The following is a 20549-nucleotide window of genomic DNA, read 5'->3' on the forward strand; positions in this document are numbered from 1 at the left end:
AAAATCAGCCAATTGTAAAAGTTTTAAAACCAGATCCGGTTTTGTTCCTTTGGAATATCATCCATCCATTTTCTAAACCACTTGTCTTTTGGAATAACAGGTACAGATGAATAATGCATAATAAGACCAGGAACATGTAAAAAGGGTCAGCTGAAATCTTTCTTTTGTAACTTTGTGAACTAGATCACACAATGATCCATGATCCACAATCTATCTGTATTACAATCACTTGAAACTCCTGAAGTGAATGACATGCAAGTATTGTGAAGTGGATGCAGAGGAACCTGTGAGAACAATAAAAACTGTATGATAGGACAACATAATTTGAACTAAAGAAAAGTGTGAAAAAGTGCACTTGTGAGGATTAAGAACAAGTAGGAATTAGGTGTAACATTGCATCTGATTTGACTGCCACCATATAATTATAAAACACATATTCTAAATGACTGGTAGCTGTAAACAGCCTGCAGTATGGCTAATAAACTATTACATGGCAGAATATTTTTATTCTATAGTAATATTTATTACTATTTCACATTTTTCTCTTGCTAGCAGACTGAAACGGATTCCTTGTTTCTTATTGTCATTTGCTAATATATATAAAAAATATATATATAAAAATTACAGTTGTTTGGCAAAATGACAGTTACATACGCATTACCAACATTTTATTATGTAAGCTTTATGTTACACCTCAAATTACAAGGGAATTTATTGTCATTAATAGTGTTAATATTAATTAGCAAATTCATGAACTCACTCTCTCAAATGGCTTATATGGCCTATATGGACTGCACCACCCTGGCACACCGACCGTCTCCCTCGGTTACAATCACTTTGGGTGGGAAAATAAAAATCTTGCTCTCCTATAAAATAGGGGACTAGGAAGCAGAATGAGACTATGAAAACAGCATTGAAAAACATGTTGTTTGGCGGTGTGCATGTGTGTTCAGGCCAGGTTAAGTTGGCGCAGGCTGCACCCACGTTAAAAAGATTATATAAAACTAGCAGTGAAGCCTCAAGAGCTGCTGTGAAGTGGGCACACCTGCTCTGCCCACACAGCTTTGCTTTCAATAGAGAGCCACTTCAATTCCACTGTCAGTGCATCAGTAGATAAAATTGTTTACAATCAAACTGCATGCAACACTTAAAGAGTTCTTTTGGTAAACAGCAATAGACCTGTATTTGAATCCAATCAGTGGCCTCGAAAAATGACCTGCAAGAAAACCACTAAAGAGAGCTGTGGCGAATTTGCAAATTCTTGTTGATAATATTTGAGAAAAATATGGATGCATAAATACTGATGGCTAAAAAAGGTGGCAGTTGTTGACTTTTACTCCTTACATGCCCACAAACATATGAATTATTAGCTTGGAGAGAGCTTCTCTGATTTGAACAAACCCATGAGGGCCTGTTCACACCTAGGACAATAACTATAATAATAATAACGATAAAGATATAGTAAAAAAAAAAAAATCTAAATCCAAAAGAATAGCAGAGTCCACACTGCAACTATATTGATAAAGGCACAGAAAACCAATATTGTTTGAATTATTTTCACAATCATTGTTTCCAGCTGATGAACGCTAAAAACACTGACAACCAATCAGAATTCATTCTGCTTTAAAGAGCTTGAGTATTTAAAGTGGCAGGTGACAGAACTGCAGCGCATGCTCATAATAAAGAGAACAATATTGTGCATTGGTGTGGACTCTAATATAGTTATCATTATAGTTATCTTTATAGTTATCATTAACGGGCCACTAACACTAAGTATTAAGTTGCATAATTTGTGTAATTCTCTGACTGCACTCACAAATTCTGCAACTTGCAGAGGTGTGCTATTACTTTTCGTAATGATGCGATACTGCAATAAAATGAGTGGTCATTAATATATGATCAAATTTGTAGGTGTTCACAACCTATTCCAATGAGGACTATGACAGGAGGAATGATGATGTGGACCCCATGGCTGCTTCTGCAGAGTATGAGCTGGAGAAACGTGTGGAAAGGCTGGACCTGTTCCCCGTTGAACTGGAGAAAGGTAATGAAAGGGCCAGTAAGGCCATTTAAGATCTTATTTGGGATTATAAATACAAATTTACTGATATGTATTATTCCAATTTAAATAAAAAAGCAATGACATATAGATTTGTGTAGGGTGTTGCAAATGCACATGAGACAGTAATACTTGCACCTTTCTGACTACTCAAAGTGCTTTGCCTCTTGGAGAGAGTAGGGCATAGTGAAGCTTACCTTTAAATGGAATTTTGTAGCTGGTTAGATAAAAAAAATCTTGTGAATAGTATGTTAAATTAAGTATTAAAAGAACTAAATGATTATAGAACTCCGGGCACAAAATGTTTTAATGGAAAATTTAAGTTTTATAAAATCAGTAATACACTCAAAGCCATGCTGTATTGTAAATTATAATCACTTCACTGGACTTTGTGATTAACAACGGCCACTATATTCACAATATAGCATATCAAAGTGTGCTATAGAGAAAATGAAAGACTAGGAGAACAAAAGAAGTGTAGTCAAAGAGTAAAACTCAACAGAGAGAATATCAAAGAGGAAATGAAGGTGTGTTTCACAATACTTCTATTATTCTGAACCATTGTGTTCAAGTAGTGTGCTCACTCTGAAAAAATAAACCACAATGTAGTATACTAGGAGTACTCAGATGATGTACTTGAAAAAAAGAAGTGAGGACTGTTTTATTCCAAATCTACCCTTAGAAAAAAAGCATACACTAGATGGTTGAGTACATACAGTAGTGTATACTGTAAGCATATAGTATACATTACACAAGCACACTTTAAGTCTTTCACAAAAACAAGTTTGTTAGGTTTGAGATGGTAAATCATCAATATACTGTTTTAAAGACTCAAATGTGAGTCCCAGATGAACTGTGATGAACTACACCTGTGTAAACTTAAGAGGAGCTGACTTACATACATAAACTAAAAATGACTGCAAAACAAGTTGCTTAAAAAGTCACACTAAAAATAATTAATTTGCTGATTTGTTATTGATATTTTGTTATTGCAATTTTATTTATAGTTTTTTTTTAAGTGTGACTTAAATGTACAAAAACCTTTTGAGGCCATTGTACGCTATGTTTTAAAGATTGAATTCTCCATTTTGTGTTGTCCATTAACAGACAATGAGGGTTTGGGTATCAGTATTATTGGTATGGGTGCTGGAGCTGACATGGGATTGGAGAAGCTTGGCATATTCGTCAAGACCGTCACAGAGGGAGGGGCAGCTCACCGGGATGGCAGGTAGATGTTATGCATATTCCACAGCATCATAGTTATATATATATATATATATTTATATATACTCATTCCACAATGGTCACATTGCACACTTTCATCTCTTTCAGGATACAGGTGAATGATTTGATAGTGGAGGTGGATGGAACAAGCCTGGTTGGTGTAACACAAAGTTTTGCTGCCTCTGTCCTGAGAAACACATCTGGCACAGTTCGGTAAGACCAGCTGGATATAGTCCACTATAGACATTTCACCTTCCTGCTGATATAGTTTCATTTCATTTAAGACCCATTTTTTCAGTTTCGTACCTTTTATATTTATCATGTCCTCTAGTCTACAGTCACCTCTGTATTTTAATGCATTAAACACTGAATTTCACCCATCGCTGTAGGCACAAATATTGAATTAATCATATGCTACCTTAAATTAATGTTGGAATGGTTTGTATTTATGAGTCGAGCACACATGAACACCACCATAATGTTGTAATTATCAGTGTGAAATGCTGGAAATTTGGGCGGTTAATAAAAAATCATGGGATTGGGATTGGTAATTAGTATTGGTCATAATTAAGTTTTGAACTGTGAACGTTGATTGTATAATTGGTTTGTATTAGTATAGTGTAATTAGCATGATTATCAGAAAACAGATTTACGTGACAAAACTGCATTTCCTATGACTCATGTCAAGTCAAGTCACCTTCATTTATATAGCGCTTTTAACAATATAGATTGTTTCAAAACAGCTTTACAGTGATAATAGGAAATTACAGTAACATAGATTGTTTGGCTTTACGGCAGCTCTAGAATAAAGTTATTGTCCAGCTAAAGTTAGTTTTGATTGATTGATTCACTTCCGTTGCAAAGATCACTAGTTATTAACTTAGGGGCACGACACCGTTCTAACAGAAAACACTCAACGCGCTCCAGCCCGCTCATCCGCACAAAACAGTGCCTGGCGGCTCGAGGTATTATCAACTGGCCGGAATTTTGATATCGCAGTAGACGTGAAGGACTATTATGCGTTAAGAGCTCGCTCAAGTACTGGGGAGCAAAACCATTTAGTGCTTTGTAAGTAATCAGCAATATTTTTACATTTATACGATGTTTAATAGGGAGCCAATGCAGTGTTGACAGAACCGCGCTGATATGGTCATACTTCCTGGTTCTGGTAAGAACTCTAGCTGCTGCGTTTTGAACCAGCTGTAGTTTGTTTATTAAGCGTGCAGGGCAACCACTCATAATCAAACAATAATCTAGCCTTGATGTAGAATGAATTGTTTCCGCATTTGTCATTGAGAGCATATGACATTTAGATATATTTTTAAGATGGAAAAATGTTTTACAGATTCTAGACACGTGACTTTCAAATTAAATTTTGGTATCAAAGAGCACACCCAGGTTCATGTGGCACCTCGAGAATTATAAAATATTATATGTAAAGAATATTAAACATCACTTACTTTTCTTATGTGTATCCTTTACTATTCATTTAGTCACTTTGGTGCTAAAACAGCTTCATGTGTAAGAAATATTATATTGCCCCGTTTATACTTTCTTCCCTAATCAAAATCACTTGGACAAATCACATCATAATTACATCTTCTGAAAACGTAGGAACTTCCCAGACAGATTTGAAGGCAGCAATAAATACAAAGTAATTATAGCCTGTACATTTGACTTCATGACAGCTTGATTTTAATAGTATTTAGTCTTTATTTTTATGCATTGTGTGAATTCAGGGCAGGTTGCTCACTGTCATTAGACTTGTATAATATTTTTAAATTGCCTACAGCTGTACTGTGTGTGTAATGTTTGCTTGGTCTCTTTGTTATGGGAACACTGTACCAATTTCTACCTCAGTAACATGGTGAAATTAACAAATTTTGATACAATCTTTATACAATTTTTTGCTATTTACGTGTTTAAAGAATGACGTGAGTTCATTGCAGTCTTAAATGGAATATGTATCTTTCCCTGCTCTTTTCCTTAGTTCATTCAGCATTCAGCCAATGGGGGTCATTGTGACAGTTGCAATTATGATGTGTTACAAAGCTTGTATTTAGAAGAGAAGAATAGTACATTTCATTATGATAGATAAGTGTTAACAGGGGGAGGCCAGAACAAGGCGAGGGTTATATTAAACTAGACTCTGGGGGGAAGAGACACACATAATGTAGGAGCAAAAAAAGGGAGGAAATTAAGGATGGATAAATATAAATGAGGGCAGACAGAGCAGCAAAGAAGGATCTATAAGTGCTTTATCAGAAATAAACAGTAAATGTTGTTGCCATCACACCATCATATCACTATAAATATGGTATTTTCATCATTTGAATGCCCTCAAAAGAAAATAGTCTTAAGTTCTCTTTTAAATTGCACAATTAAAAAATAACATTTAATTAAAATGATTTATAATGTCCACCAAATCTTGTGCTGTACCTAGCTATATTGTCACCTGCCATTCTGCATATCCTTAAAAAAAAAAAAAAACGCATTAGAAATGAGCAGCTGCAGTTTTCAGTGACACATTTCAGTGCAGATTGTCTTTATGTAATGCAAGGCTGTTGAATTACAGACTGTTACTTATTCTGGATAATGCAAAAGGGCATTTAGACTGTAATCTTAAAGGCACAGCAACAAAAAGCAGCCCTTTTAATTCTAAAGGTTATTACACTGTAAGTGAACCTAAGTATGAGAATGTATATGATGACCCCTTTAAAGGAAGAAAGACAGTAGAGGTAGAAAGAAAGAGAACACCTTCCTCTCGCAGCCTAGTATACGTAAGCACTAACAGATAAAGATAAAGACTTTAGATTACCACAAGGTGCGTAATAAACACCTCTGTTCCTAGGTTTATTATTGGGAGAGAGAAGCCGGGAGAGCAAAGTGAAGTCGCCCAGCTCATCCAGCAGACCCTTGAACAGGAGCGCTGGCAACAGGAGATGATGGAGCAACGATATGGCAACTACATGGGTGATGAGGAAGAGGTCTGTATACTTGCTTTTATTTGAACAATGTGTGATGTGTGAGCCTAGAATAGTTGTATTAGATTTTTTTGAACAGTCTGTATTCAGGTACTTGTGCATATCTTTACTACTCATAGTAAAATAAGTGATGATAAGTATATTAAAAGTAAAATAAAAGGTAAAAGAATACCAGCTGCTGAAGCACTCTTGGACAGTTATGTTTAGTTCAAATACTTTAGGGTTTGTGTGAAATGTTTGACTAATTAAAAACAGTCTTAAACATTATATGTCAGAGTAACAGTATACCAGAGTAATCATTATCTTTATCATCATCAGCCACCCAATCAGATCTTTCCCGGCTAAGGGGGGTCAGACGTCATCCCCTCAGGCCCTGTTTACAGCTGGTAAACACCTGTTGTCTCCGGGCACGTTCATGTGTAAATTGCGTGAGCTTATTTTGTCCATTAGATAGAAAGATCTGAATAAAACCCCCATACATTTACCTACCCATAGACCCTCTCCTCGAAGAAATCAGGACAGAAGTGGTTGGAAGTGGACAAAAGAGATGGATTAAAATACCAGGTGTAAACGGGAATGTGTTTCCCTCATCTACTTGTGATCTGATCAAGGTGTACCAGGTGATACCAGTTGTAAACAGGGCCTCAGTGGAATCCATTGGTATGGAATTCCGTGTACACTAAACAGCATTGAAACATCTAATGAGTTATAATCCAACATGGAAAACCGCAAAGTGTACTGTATCTACATGGAATGATTTCGTAAAAGTTTCATCCACATTCATTGTCAGTTTTGGCGATACATATCTGCCATGTTGTTCTTAAATTTGCATACAATCAAATTGTTCTGGTATTGAACTTCAGCTGCCATAACACCATATCTGAGAAGAAAGGAAGAGTGTTTTTTGTCACGTTTAGTAGACTTGAAAGTCTTTGTCTTTCTTTTGTTTATCAGAACATTTAAAAAAAAATGTAGAACTTGTGACAAAAGGCTGTTCCCTTGTCCTTCCCTTCTAGCCGGGTGATTATGGCACTGATGAAGATGAAGAAGACGAGATGAGCCCCACATACCCTAGTGCCATAGAGGTGTTTGACTTGGCCGAAAATGAGGACATGCTGTCACCGTTGGAAGTTGACCCTGAGAAGCTTGCTCACAAATATAAAGAAGTAAGACACAAATTGAGCTGGACATCAAGGGTTTAAACCATACAGAGAAATTGTATTAACCAGTATCTAATGAAAAAAGTATCCACATTTAATTATACTTGCAAGTAAAAATGAATGACTTCTCAGCTTTAAAAAAGACGGATGACGGGAGAGACAGAGGAGATTTTCTCATTAAACTTTGACAAAGTATAAGTGTCACATGTGGCTGTAGTAATAAAACACAACGAAGAAACACAAACAAAGAATAGGCCTAGTCTTTAATCCAATAATAGAGGAACAGGAGACAACAGGGAGCAACACAACCACATAAACTGAAACGAGACCGAAAACTAAAAAAGGAAACTAAGGGTTTATAAACACAGGGAGTATAATCAAGGGAAAACCAGAACAGGTGTTAACTCTTTTAGAACCATAGAAACTAATAAGTAAAGGGAACAATGAACACAGGCAAGCCAGAGCAGGAAAAAATGAAAACTAAACCTAAACAGAACATTTACATTACAATAAGTTTGTAAAGCAATTATTTTTAATTAAATGCCATAATTATGTAGGGCTGAACTGAAATGTAACAGAATATTATCCCTGAAACTGGTAAATTACTGTACTACTCTGTATGATTAGACCATTTAGACTAATCAGTGTGTTACAGTTTTTTCAAGTTGCTTACACACTAAAAGTGGAACTTGAGGCCCACTCAGTGAAACTATTCACTCAAACCAAGTCTGCAAAACTGCAAGCACATTATACGCTTTACACTCTTTTTGAAAAACAAACTTTTTGCAAAACTCTAAACACAGTTCTCTACATGCCTCACTCATTTATTGATGACCTACACCCGATGATCATGTGTGAAAACACTTTGATCACATAAAAATCAAAACTCAGTTTTGAGAAAGAAAGAAATTGTTTTTACCCCCTTGAATTTCTGCTTATAGTGTATATATATATATATATATATATATATATATATATATATTGAATGTACATACAAGCTACAATATAGATTGTTTCACAGCCGCTTCACAATAGTAACAAATTCAAAATCGCCTGAGAAGCAGCATGGCCAACAAGCCAATATTGCATCAATTACGCATACATACAGTGTATTTGTGAATGATGTGTTTGCTTTTGCAAGAGATGCGTTTTTTGTGGTTTTGTGTGTAGATTTTCAAGAAATTGAGCCATAGTTTCAGAAATTGTGTGTAAGCAATTTGAAAAAACTGTAAACTCTAAATTAGTTTTCCATTAAATTGCCAGTTTTTTCATTGCACAAGAGCAGATTAAGTTACGTTCTTTAATCTGTTTACTACTTTGGCACAGCTGCAGATCAAACATGCTGTGACTCAGGCTGAAATCCAACAGCTCAAGAGGAAGGTATGATAACCCTTTTCATGCTAACTGGTCATCATATGTCTAATCAAATTCTGTGTTTTCTTAGGACGAAGAGAGAATAAAAACTGTCATCATTTACTTGTCTTTCCAAACCTGCCTAGAATTTATGGCATTGTTGACATCAAACCTGATACAACACGGCTTGAGGCACCAAGTTTGAATGTGCGAATATACACATGTTTTAATGAGACTTTAGAGCTTGGTGGAAGGGAAGATCATCAGTGTATTACGGCTTACTTTCTTGGTAAACTTCTTGGTTTGTGTTCTACAAAAGTAAGAAAAGCATAAAGATCTACAGTATAATGCTATGAGGGTGAGTAAATGATGGCAGAATTTCCATTTTTATGCCTTTACATTTTTCAAAAGAACATATATGGAAGTTTTTCCTCTGACAAAGAGTTCTGGTTTTCCACATTTGTAAAGTTTTGATCTATGTTACTATTTGCATGATAAGTCTAAGAAAATAATCATCTGTTTGCATTTATGTGTTAAGCTGAATCATGCAGAGCAGGAGAAGCAGCGCTGGCGTGCTGAAAAAGCCCAGATGGAACATAACATGCAGGAGAATCGGGAGCGCATGGAGAAGCTGGAGGGATATTGGATGGAGGCGCAGAGTCTGTGCCAGGCTGTGGATGAGCACCTGAAAGAAACACAGGCTCAATACCAGGCTCTAGAGCGCAAATACAGCAAGGCCAAACGCCTTATAAAAGAGTATCAGCAAAAGTGAGAGAAAATTCATTTTATGTACAAGGTTAATAAATACATTTAAATATCCATTTAGTAAGCATTAAATAGCAGCATTCTAGAAGACATGTTCTAAACACACAAAAAACCTTTACAATTTGTATAAACAGTAAGAGGGTCCATGATGTGACACTCATTTTTGTTTGGATCAGTTCATTTATTCAAAATGAAATGAGTTGGTTACACCTCTTGTACGGTAACAAAAAATTAACGAACAGAAGCAAAAGTTTGTTATAATCTTTGTCTTAAAAAAAAATCCTATTTGTTAAAGAAAAAAAATCTTTTACTAAAAATGTAAGGAAATCTTTACTTTTCATTATTAAATAAAAATTACAACCTTGCTATAAACTATATGCTTTAAAATGCTATAAACTATATAAAACCAACATGAATACAACGATCACGTTTCTAAGGACTTATTTCTTGGCAAATGTGTTTTAAATGAGATTGTTCTCTTAGTAATCAGCCCAAGATAATTATATACACCCAAGAGATTAATTAACTGTTTTTTTTTTATTTTTTTTTATTAAACTTAAGGAATCTAATCAATGTCTTTTTCCTTCCATTTTTTCATACAGGGAGATTGAGTTACTGAAGAAGAAAACAGCTCAGCAGAAAACTCTAGAGGAGACTGAAGCTTCACATAAGGAGGAAACAGATCAACTTCAAGACAAGGTAGAGTGATCACATTCCTATAATATTTAGTAATGATATCCAAATCCTTTTGCTTACTAATACATCAATGATACAGTTTATAAATATGGCTATTTAGACAATTTAAATGAAGCAGTCATATGAAAAATCTCTTCATACAGGTAATAGATCTTGGCTCACAGGTCGAGGAGTTGAAGTCACTGGATCCATCGTAAAAGTTATTAATTGTTTAAATAACTACTTCAATGTAAATGTACTGGAACTGGGGAAATAGAGAATCTGTACTTTTGTCCATTTAATTATTGTCAGTAAGTTTCATTCCTTCATACCTTTATTTCAGGCGTTTTATGGTTTTAGAGATTTTTCTTTATTCATTCTTAGTATTGTGAATAAATGTTTTACCCTTCAGTGTTTGCTCTTTAAAAACCCTTTGTATTTTCCTTATATTTAACTCTGATACTGATTCGGCTGTCATCGATAGTTTTGCCAAAGTTGTTCCTGTAATAATCTAATGTACACAATAAACTCTGTTGTCTTTATAAGTTATGTTAACAACATAAATGTGGCAAAACTGATCTTTCATTTACAAAACACTACAGTGGAATATTTTTCCAGTTTCAGTCCTGAAACTAATGAAACAGAGGCACTGATTGGACCAGAAGCGGTGAAAACAACGTCTCGTGTTTGAAGACATCTGTTTCTGAAACTCCAGTAATGACCTGCCACTTGCTGCTGTACCTTAAAAGTCTCATTACTCTTTTTGTCCCCTTTTATCCTGATGTCTTTATTAGAACTGTCCTTAGGAGGCACTGTTATATGCGATAAAACAAGTATGATTTGTCTAGATTCTTTAAAAGTATATATTAGTATAAAATGGGAAGCACATCATTCATGAATAGACGGAACCTGAGGAACATAGGAAAGACTCAAAATGATAAATGGTCTCTTAAAGAACCAGTCAAGGATGTATTTCAGCTAATATTTTGTGGTCATTAAAAACAACATACTTAGCTTAGCCTTATTATATATATATAGCCAGATTTCAAGGGGTTTCTCTCACTCCAATTGCCTCTATTCTACCTATATCAGTTCACACTATACCTCTTTGTGCAAGGTTTTGGTGAGTTGAACCTTAAAAACCAACTGCTGCCTTTTTCCTCAGTATTACCCCAGTGTTGTCACTCTCCAGTGTTCATTTAGACCTCCCCTTAAACCTTCTTTACAGAGGCAGAAAAAAATAAAAAATAAAAAAATAAAAAGGTGTTTGCTACTTACTTTTTATCAGTGGAACTGTTCTTTTATTCAGCTATACCAGACACGTGTATGATTATGGGACTGGCCTCCACATGTGTATAGTTTTTTCTTTGTTCTTTTTTTATGAATGTGATTTACATTTAAATGCAGTTGAAAGAGATTGACCTGTAGAGGCCACAATAGTTTCATGAAATCTGGATATATAAAAAAATTAATAAAAATAGGACACTATCTACATACTACTGCCTGGAGTGAACCTGCCTCATGAATTGTTCAATATAATTTAACCTAATACAGAGCACAGCTAGACTAGCTGTTGGAGAAAGATGTTCTAAATACGACAGTGAATTTCACATCCTATAGGAAGCAAGTCATTTTGTTAATGTAATCATGTGAAATGTATGAAGGAACCACAAACTATAAATGATTGTGATTGTAGATTTAGTGTCACCATTAGTCTTTACACCGGGACTAAATTAAATCGATGAGGCATGTAAACAACTTTCTTTCTTTTTTTTTCAGTGCAATGCTTGTATGAAAAACACTCATGTGGTTTGTTAATGTGCTTTTATGAAATAAACAGTCAACTGTGGATTTGTAACCAAGGTTGCTTTGTTTTATTTAAGTGGTAAAATATGCACTTTATATGCTCAAAATAACTTAATTGCATGGACATAATGGTAGTCCTAAACTTTTCAACTAACTAAATCTGTCAAGAGAGCAACTACAATTATATAAGCTTGGATATATATGATGAGAGACTGCTTTGCAGTTCAAATGTGACCATGTGCATTGCTAACCTCTAGAGGGAGTGAATTGATACAACTTATTTTTTGTGTTGACAAAGATGTCAGATCATTCTAAATGTATAGTCGTTAATAAAAATAAAAACATAAAAAAACTCAGCCCCTCAAATGCCTGATACCAGGCTTCTCTTCCTCTTCAACCCAAACATCTTACATTAACATTGTAAATTTTCATTGCTCAGTCTTTTAGTGCTTGATATGAATGCCTCTGTGGTACATATTGAAAAAATACAGCATAATTTCAAATTTTTGAAACATATTCTGCATTAGAGAACTCTTTGTTTCTAAAATATTATGCTCATGGGGAGATGGAGAAAGAAAAAAGTTCGTTCAATTATTTGATTTTATTAATGCATTTGAGGGTTAAATTGTTTCCAAGGAGGCAGGACATTTGCATAGCAACAATGTGCATGTCAAGAACTCACGAACATCTTCAAGCTATCTGAAATAGTTTCTAACCCCTAAAATATATTTTGATTTTTTTTTCGATTTTGGAGCAATGACACATATGGTATGCATCAAGCTTGACATTCAGTCCTGTAAACAAACAACTTAGTGATTATTATGGTATCTGTAAAAGCATTTGTCAGAAATCAGTAGACCCATGTTTTGGAATTTTGTACTTGTAGGCATCATGTAATTTTTTTTTTTTTTTAACAATGATTTCATAATTTTTTCATGATCATTCTAAACCAGCTCTTTAGTGTGGTTAAGGTAACTTTTTTTTCTTGGGGTCAGAGGTGGAAGGTTTGTTTTTCTACTTTGTTTGCACATATCATGACAATGTTGAGTTTAATATAGACAATAAACACATTGTATTTTATACAGGATACAAGTATGGCTAAAACACATGACGGCAACCAGTCACAGCGTACACTTGAGCATCACATTATTTCTCTTTTAGGAGGCCCATTTGTAACCAAAGCTAAACTAAAATAAAACGTAATAGAGGCAAACTAGACTGATGAAAAAAAAAATCATAATCACAGTAAAGCATGGTGAAATGCAGTTAACTGGGCAAGGTTTTTATTTGATACCCCCTATGGAAATAAACTATACTCTGAGTCTGCATGCACCTAAAATAAGCTAAAAGCTAAATATTAACAGAAGCACAACAGATGATTTTCTCTGTTGTTTGGAGTGACATGACATCTTTAAAAATGTAATATTTTCTTCTGTCTATGAATATAATTGGAATAACAAAAACCCTCATTTTCCCATCTTACAAGTTTCTTGACCAAAAGAAAACATCTTGCAACACATAAATGTAACTTTTTTTTTTTTTTTTTTTACTATGATCATAGGAACATATTGTTCAACAATTACACATTTTGTCATTAATAAAATATAGTGCACATTTGATTCAATAACTCTGGGGACCAACTACACCTAGCAATTGTGTGCCCACTTATGTTGTACTCAAAAATGTCTAAACATTTTTACAAGAACGGTATTTTTTCATTGGCTACATAATTTTGTCTTAAAATAACGAAATATGTTCTTAAAGCAGGAACAACAAACTTTTCATATGACATCTATAAATTCATCAGTGTCTTATTGTTACTATTTTAGTTAGGAATGCATTTTCTGATGATGCCGGGTGAGATGGTATCTACGGGTAAAGCTTTTTCCACACTGAGTGCAGGGGAAAAGTTTGGTGCCATTATGAAGCTGTTGGTGAGCTTTGAGACTCTGTGGCCTACTAAAGCTTTTTCCACAATCGGGGCACTGGCATGGCCGAACGCCTGAATGCTTCTGTTCATGCCTCCTCAAATCACCCGATTGCCTGAAGCTTTCCCCGCACTGTGAACACAAGAAAGGTTTTTCACCTGTGTGTGTGCGGAGATGCACATTCAGTTGTCCAGAGTGGACAAAACTCTTTCCGCACTGCTGACATGTGTAAGGTTTTTCTCCTGTGTGGATGCGCTGGTGTTGCTTGAGGCTATTAAACCAGCTGAAGGCCTTTCCGCAATCTGTGCACAGATACACCTTTTCCCCCTGCTTGAAACAGCTGTGATTCTTGAAGCCCTTGATTGTGCTAAAGCTTTTGCAGCATTGGCTGCAGCTGTGAGGCTTTTCAACTGACAAAACACCCCCTTCTTGGAAACTCAGATATTTTACGCTCATTTCTGGGTGGTGACGGCGGATGTGTTTGTAAAGATAGCGCTCATCAGTGAAGGAGAAGGGGCAGTATGTGCAGGGAAAGATGGTGGCATTAACCAGGGCCGAGCTCTGGCGGTGGGCTTTGCGGCGTGAATGGCTCTGCTGGTGGCGCTTCAAGCCAGAAGACTGGGTGAAGGACTTGAGGCACAACGTGCAACAGTAGGGCTTCTCCTTGGAGTGGATAGTGCGCTCATGGCGACGAAGGTTACACATCCGGTTGAAGTAAAGGTTGCAGTGGGAGCAACAGTAAGATCCATCTCCCTGCTGAATGCACTCATGGTCTTTGAGAATATCAAAATTACTGAAAGCTCTCAGGCATTCACCGCAGACATGCTGGGAAGCTGGCGCTTCCTGTGGTTCTCCTATCTTATTATTATCTTGTCCAGCACATTGGTGAGTTTTCAATGTCTCCAAATCAGAGAACCTTTGTTCACACTCAGTGCAGATAGGTAAACTCTTCTGCACTTCAACCTCCGCTGCTTGCTTGTTTTTAGGTGGTCGGCCCCGTGGTCTGCCAACAGACGCTTTTTTAGGGCGACTACTGCCTCTCAGAGGGTTCTTTGCAGACCTCTTCACTCGAGTAGGAGGTTCATAGGTTGGGTCATGCTTGTCAGAATTCATCTCTGTATCTCCCTCAGTCCCTGCTGTGAGCGAGCCACTCTCAACTAATCTGAGGTACTCTCCATGGTGATGCCGTTTGAGATGTTGATTTAAATTGAATTTGGCCACAAAAGAAAAGGAGCACTTAGTGCAAGGATATATGTCAGAAGGTCTGTCAGCATCTTTCTCTTTCTTTTCCTCCCCCTGGTGGGTTTGTTGGTGTCTTTTCAGACCTGTTGCCTGACTAAAACACTTCTTACAATGGCTGCAGCAATAAGGCTTCTCTTTAGAGTGAATAGTGCGCTGGTGTCTCTTCAGATGACAAGATCTCAAAAAGTTCCGGCCACACTCACCACATTTATTTATTTCATCCGAGATCTCAGTAGCACAATTTGCCTGGTCACTCAAACCATTACTGCATGTTTCGGACAAATCAGTGCAGTCTGACTTTTCTGAGTGATGAATGGGTTGTCCATTTAGGGTTGAAATTTGACCCTGACAGCTTTCTGTCATTGGCTGCATATTGGTTGGAGGAGCTGCATCAGGGGCCAGAAGGCACTGGTCTATGTCTATAACTGTTGAGTGGTCTTCGGACTCAGGCGGCTGTGTCTGCGTGAAGTGCGCATACTGATCGGGATGTGAGCGCTTCACATGAACACGCAGATAAAAAATAGTTGGAAAGGAGTACTGGCAATGAGGACATAGACAGACCTGAGTCGCCTGTTCTTCAGTTGTACCTGAAAAAAGAAATCAAATTACTGGAAAGCCAAAGGCCATGACAGATATCAACACCAAATGCATTACAGTCGCTGTATTTAGTCACTTTGTATTTCTACAGAGTAGTAGGAAGCCCTAAAGACTTATATTAGCTAAATAACTGAAATGTTTATGGCACAATTACAATGGTTAACTTCAAATATGCTGTTACATGGTAAGGCAGTGTTTCCTAAAGAACAGCTCAAACAGCAGAGCATGACCCTAGCAACGACAAGGTCATGGGTTGGATTCCCGGGGAATCCATGAACTGATGAAATATATAGAGACAGAGCGCATTTAGGCGCATTTAAAAACAGAAATACGTTTTTATAATCTGTCGACCCCAAAAAACAAGCGTTTAAGGACACAAAAGTGGATACAGGCAATTGAAACAGACGAGGTGTTATATTACTCTGAGAACTATGTCCACTGGTGGGGAACGTAATCAGCAACAGGATAGCTTAGTTTACAGAAATATAATATATAAAACTGACATTTGGATATTTGACTTACCAGTGATAAAATGTTTACTGCACACGTAGTGTATTTTTTTAGTGCATACTGAGTGTCAGGATCCCACAATTTACCCATTCGTTCCAGCCTGAATCCACTTTTGTGTCCTTAAACGCTTGTTTTTTGGGGTTGACAGCTTATAAAAACTTATTTCTGTTTTGTTTTTTTAGCTTGTTTGCTATACACCTTGTCTCATAGCAGCCTTTAGACATTGTTTTGTTTTTTGTTATAAGTCAGAAATGACAAGGAGGCAGCTTCTCGCAATGCAAAGTCAATGGAGAAGGTTGGATTATTCCCAAAAGACTGTAACACTTTAGAATACTGTTCCGTCATTAATGAATGACTTCATAGGAATAAATGAGTAATGCACTATTAACATTTTAGTAACTACTATTAACTAACAAGAAACTCTGATTAATTAATTAGTAAGTAATAGCGCTCAGCTGAATTTGGTAGTTCACTATTAGCTAATTAGTAACTACTATTTTTTCATACCTCACTGAGAACTACTATATACAGGTTCATAATTAACATAATGAATGCAGAATTTATAAAATAAGACAGCGGTAACCCACTAGTAATGGCTCAAGTGTTACTAGGCCTACATCCTTAAAGGAACTACTAATAATTTGGATCAGTATTCTAAAGTGAAAAGCTTGATAACTACCTAATATTGACTAAAGTCATTGTAAGCTTTTGAGATTTTTTGTAAGGCTTTGTATAATAATGACTTGGATGTTACTAAAAATAGTAGTTACTAATTAGCTAATTAGCTAATAGTGAACTACCACATTCAACTGAGCGCTATTACTTACTAATTTGTTAATCGAAGTTTCTTGTTAGTTAATAGTAGTTACTAGAATGTTAATAGAGTGTTACTCATTTGTTCCTGTGTTCCTAGTTATTCATTAATGACTGAACAATATTCTAAAGTGTTACCAAAAAACCTGCTAGTTGACAATATGGCACAAAGTTTCCACACAGGAGATGTAGTTAGATGTAGTTACCTAGAGAAATGCATTTCTTATTCCAGATCTTATCCCAGAGGGTGCCAAGTCCTTGAGCATATTCCTCAGCATACCAAACTCTAAATTCCTGCCCAGGGCTAATAGGGCGACAACAACGGAACAGAATACGTCCATTTTGCTGGAATGCAACAAGATTCTGTTCCGTCTCACTCATGGAACACACCACAAACCTAAAGCGAAGACACAAGATTGAGACAATTACAAAATAAATGCATAAACTACAATACATAACAAAAGAGCATAGAAGTACTTACTTCATCCAGTTAGAGTGAGTGTCCCTCTCTGCATCTATGTAACTATATTGATTATTGCCACTGTAAATCTGGAGAGAAAAAGGCATTACTATATGTTTAGCCCAATACTTACATTGAAATTAAAATTGAAACTCTAACAATTAACAAAACATTAAGGTTGACACTCACTACCCAAGAGTAGGCACTATCCAATGCCTTTTCCTCACAGGTCACCTCTCCATCCAAAGGTCCAAAATGCATCCCCAATGGCACAGTCTGGCCTTGGTTAAAAACCCCAAGTCCTGCATTAGAGATGCTAGATCGACCTATAACTAAGCCTTGTGGCAGTGTTAGCAGAGCTCTCTGAGGAATGCCCATAGCTGTTGGTGAGTCACATGTAAATAATGGTGGCCCATGAACCTCACATTGGTCTATGAAGTGCTGATGACACATCTCACAGTCTGCCAAAAACCGAGGAGTACAAGAAGGAGAGGGTATTGGAGACACAGAGAGAGTAAAAGGTACACATAAAAGAGAAGACATTTTATGTTTTGAAAAAACATCTGCCAATTTAAGTTTCTATTTTATTTACTTACAGAAATGTTGGTCATTAAACATGCTACCCTCCTGTTCCGCCATCATCACAACAGAAGAATAATTAGTAACAGAGCCTTGTATCTCTAAATTCTGCTCATCACTTGGTGGCAAATCTGTCAGTTGAAAAACAGTATTTTATTATAACAATGTATGTTACAGTGGAAACATTACTGAGCAAAAATGCCTTCCCTTGAAGGCATTATGGTTATGGTGTTATATTTTTTGTTAGACCATAACTCACTTAAAAACAACAACAACAACAACAAAAAAAACCTAAAGTAAGATGCCAAGTTTTAACAAACCAACAGCAGAATAACTTAAGAATTACTGACATGGCAAAATTGAACATACATTCTTTAAGCAAAGGCTGTCGTGACACAATCTGGTGACCTTGTTTTAACTGTTTAAACAGGCGTTTAATAATGGCATACATTCCTGAAACGCATTAATCATTCATAGTTTGAACCAGACATGTAGATTAATCTAAACTCTTCAGAGAAATTAAAACGAGAGATACATTTTTATGTTTATATGTCGATTCGAGCAGTCTACAGCTAGCATGGTAACGTTAAATGTATAGTTAGCTAACTACTTCACTTTAGTATACAACAATACCCACCCGGACTGTCCGACATTGTTTCACTAAACGCAGTAAGTTGCACTTTTTACTCCTTAACACCATACGCACACTCGGACACTCAGGTTATACAATCCTGTTGTACCTTCAAGCTTACTAGCTGGATAGCGAACAAGAGACCAACTCAGCGCTTCCCAAAACAGGAAGTTCTAATACGTCGGCGTATGTCTGTGACGCCATCACGGTGCGTGCAGTCTATGGGTGCTTGTGAAGTGCAACGATAGAAATGCGCTCTGTTTTCTTCTTTGTTTATATAATGTTCTTAGTATGAAAAAAAATTAGATAACTCTGCTCAGTGCTGCTCAAAACGCTAGCGCTGATTTGCTCGTGGTTGTGTGTGTAGTACAATCTGGTTCACTTCAGGTCAAGTACGACCATATCATCACACGATTAGGCTACAAATGGAAAGCAGCTTGATTGGAATGCCGAAAGTAGACACACGGTGGCAATTTCATACACTTTTACCCAGCCAGTATATCAAAGGTGACATACTCTAGCCTATATATATGCGCCATTCCACCGAAAGGGTGACATTTCTGTCCTCAGGACATTATGTATAAAAATGCATGAAAATGAACTCTAAAATACATTTTATTGTTAAGCAAAATGTCCTGCACATTAACATGTATAATTAAAAACATTAATAAAAACTACATAGAACACTAAAAAATAGCATTTTCTGCATGCCCCCCACTCTCTATCTCTGAACTTTACCATGAAATATGATTAAAATCCTTCAGAAATCTTTTTTTTTTATGAGAAAAAAATATTTGAGCTAATATTTTAGATAAAATACACCTTTTAGTCATGTCCCAGGGTTTTCTCTTAGTCCTGTTACTGTAACACATCCCACCCTCTGAAAAACTTGGAATATTCCACAAGACACATTTTCAACAGGAAGTTGCATCATCTGGATCTTCTGAAGGCAATGGGAAAACAATAAGTCCTCTCATTTTAATTTCTGTATATTTGATGAAATTGTAACTATGACTGAGAAGGTTAATCTCAACATACTGTCCTGTTACATAAATTATTTCTTAGATTTTATTTGTTTATTTTAAAAATATTAACTTTTGGTAAGTCACTAGAATTTGCTCAGTGTCCTCATGCTCAAAAATACTATGTGGCCATATGCCATATTTGATCATTTTTTGCTTAAAAACTCTATCCTGTTACTTTCAGTCATGTTACTCTATATGAAAAATAACAGGAGTGAGTTAAAGTAACATCAGTTAGTAGAGTCCTCTGTTTTGTTGATTTAATACTGTAAATATTAGTTGATATAATACTATTCACCTGAATTGAGTTTTAAGGTTGCAATTACTTATATTGTAGACAATAGCATTCGTTTTACAATGTGAACACCATACTTCCAGGAAGCCAGTCCACCACGAAGTGACTTAAACATTTTGTCTTTGTCTTTCTTATATTTTGTAGAAGATGGAGAAAACACATACTATGCAGGTACACACACACACCTATGGCATGCTGCATGGGAAGGAGCAAGACATACAAAAACCTCTCTTTTCTCTCTTTTTTTGTCTTAACTTCCCTCTTTCTCCCTCCCTCTCTCTTCTTCTCTCTCTCCTTCTTTCTCTTTCTACCTCCTTCGCTGTGAAGTACTACTAGCACATAGTACATCACTTCAAAACAGAAATACTATGCACACACAGTCATGTACACTCTCTCTCATAGACACACATGCACACACATATGGACACTCATTCCTGTTACCCAAT

General features: G+C 36.2%; 2 protein-coding genes across 2 annotated transcripts in view; one reads left to right on the forward strand and one right to left on the reverse strand.

The window, feature by feature from the left end:
- Nucleotides 1-11454, forward strand: part of ppp1r9bb (protein phosphatase 1, regulatory subunit 9Bb) — a 28155-nt gene extending 16701 nt beyond the window's left edge. The window contains exons 2-10 of the mRNA XM_084434883.1: nt 1912-2044; nt 3167-3287; nt 3392-3496; nt 6135-6270; nt 7284-7433; nt 8754-8807; nt 9319-9548; nt 10148-10244; nt 10385-11454. Of these exons, the coding sequence (XP_084291009.1) occupies nt 1912-2044; nt 3167-3287; nt 3392-3496; nt 6135-6270; nt 7284-7433; nt 8754-8807; nt 9319-9548; nt 10148-10244; nt 10385-10438 (1080 nt within the window). The 3' untranslated portion in view covers nt 10439-11454. The remainder of the gene's footprint in view (nt 1-1911; nt 2045-3166; nt 3288-3391; nt 3497-6134; nt 6271-7283; nt 7434-8753; nt 8808-9318; nt 9549-10147; nt 10245-10384) is intronic.
- A 1838-nt stretch (nt 11455-13292) lies between these two features.
- Nucleotides 13293-18961, reverse strand: prdm9 (PR domain containing 9). Its single transcript, XM_084434882.1, has 6 exons — nt 18793-18961; nt 18173-18286; nt 17766-18037; nt 17598-17665; nt 17323-17513; nt 13293-15783 (listed from the first exon to the last, which is right to left on the reverse strand). The coding sequence occupies exons 1-6, from the start codon at nt 18806-18808 to the stop codon at nt 13856-13858; spliced, it is 2589 nt and encodes an 862-aa protein (XP_084291008.1). The 5' UTR covers nt 18809-18961; the 3' UTR covers nt 13293-13855.
- Nucleotides 18962-20549: the final 1588 nt, after the last annotated feature.

This window comes from Rutilus rutilus, assembly GCF_951802725.1.
Source record: "Rutilus rutilus genome assembly, chromosome: 16".
Taxonomy (NCBI): Eukaryota; Metazoa; Chordata; class Actinopteri; order Cypriniformes; family Leuciscidae; genus Rutilus; species Rutilus rutilus.

What these genes read in the sequence shown, in the direction of transcription:
- prdm9 (XM_084434882.1), bottom strand. An exon ending in GTTTAATGACCAACATTTCT is followed by an intron (nt 18,038 to 18,172) that starts GTAAGTAAATAA and finishes GGTTTTTGGCAG; the next exon opens with ACTGTGAGATGTGTCATCAG. An exon ending in ATAGTGCCTACTCTTGGGTA is followed by an intron (nt 17,666 to 17,765) that starts GTGAGTGTCAAC and finishes TTTTCTCTCCAG; the next exon opens with ATTTACAGTGGCAATAATCA.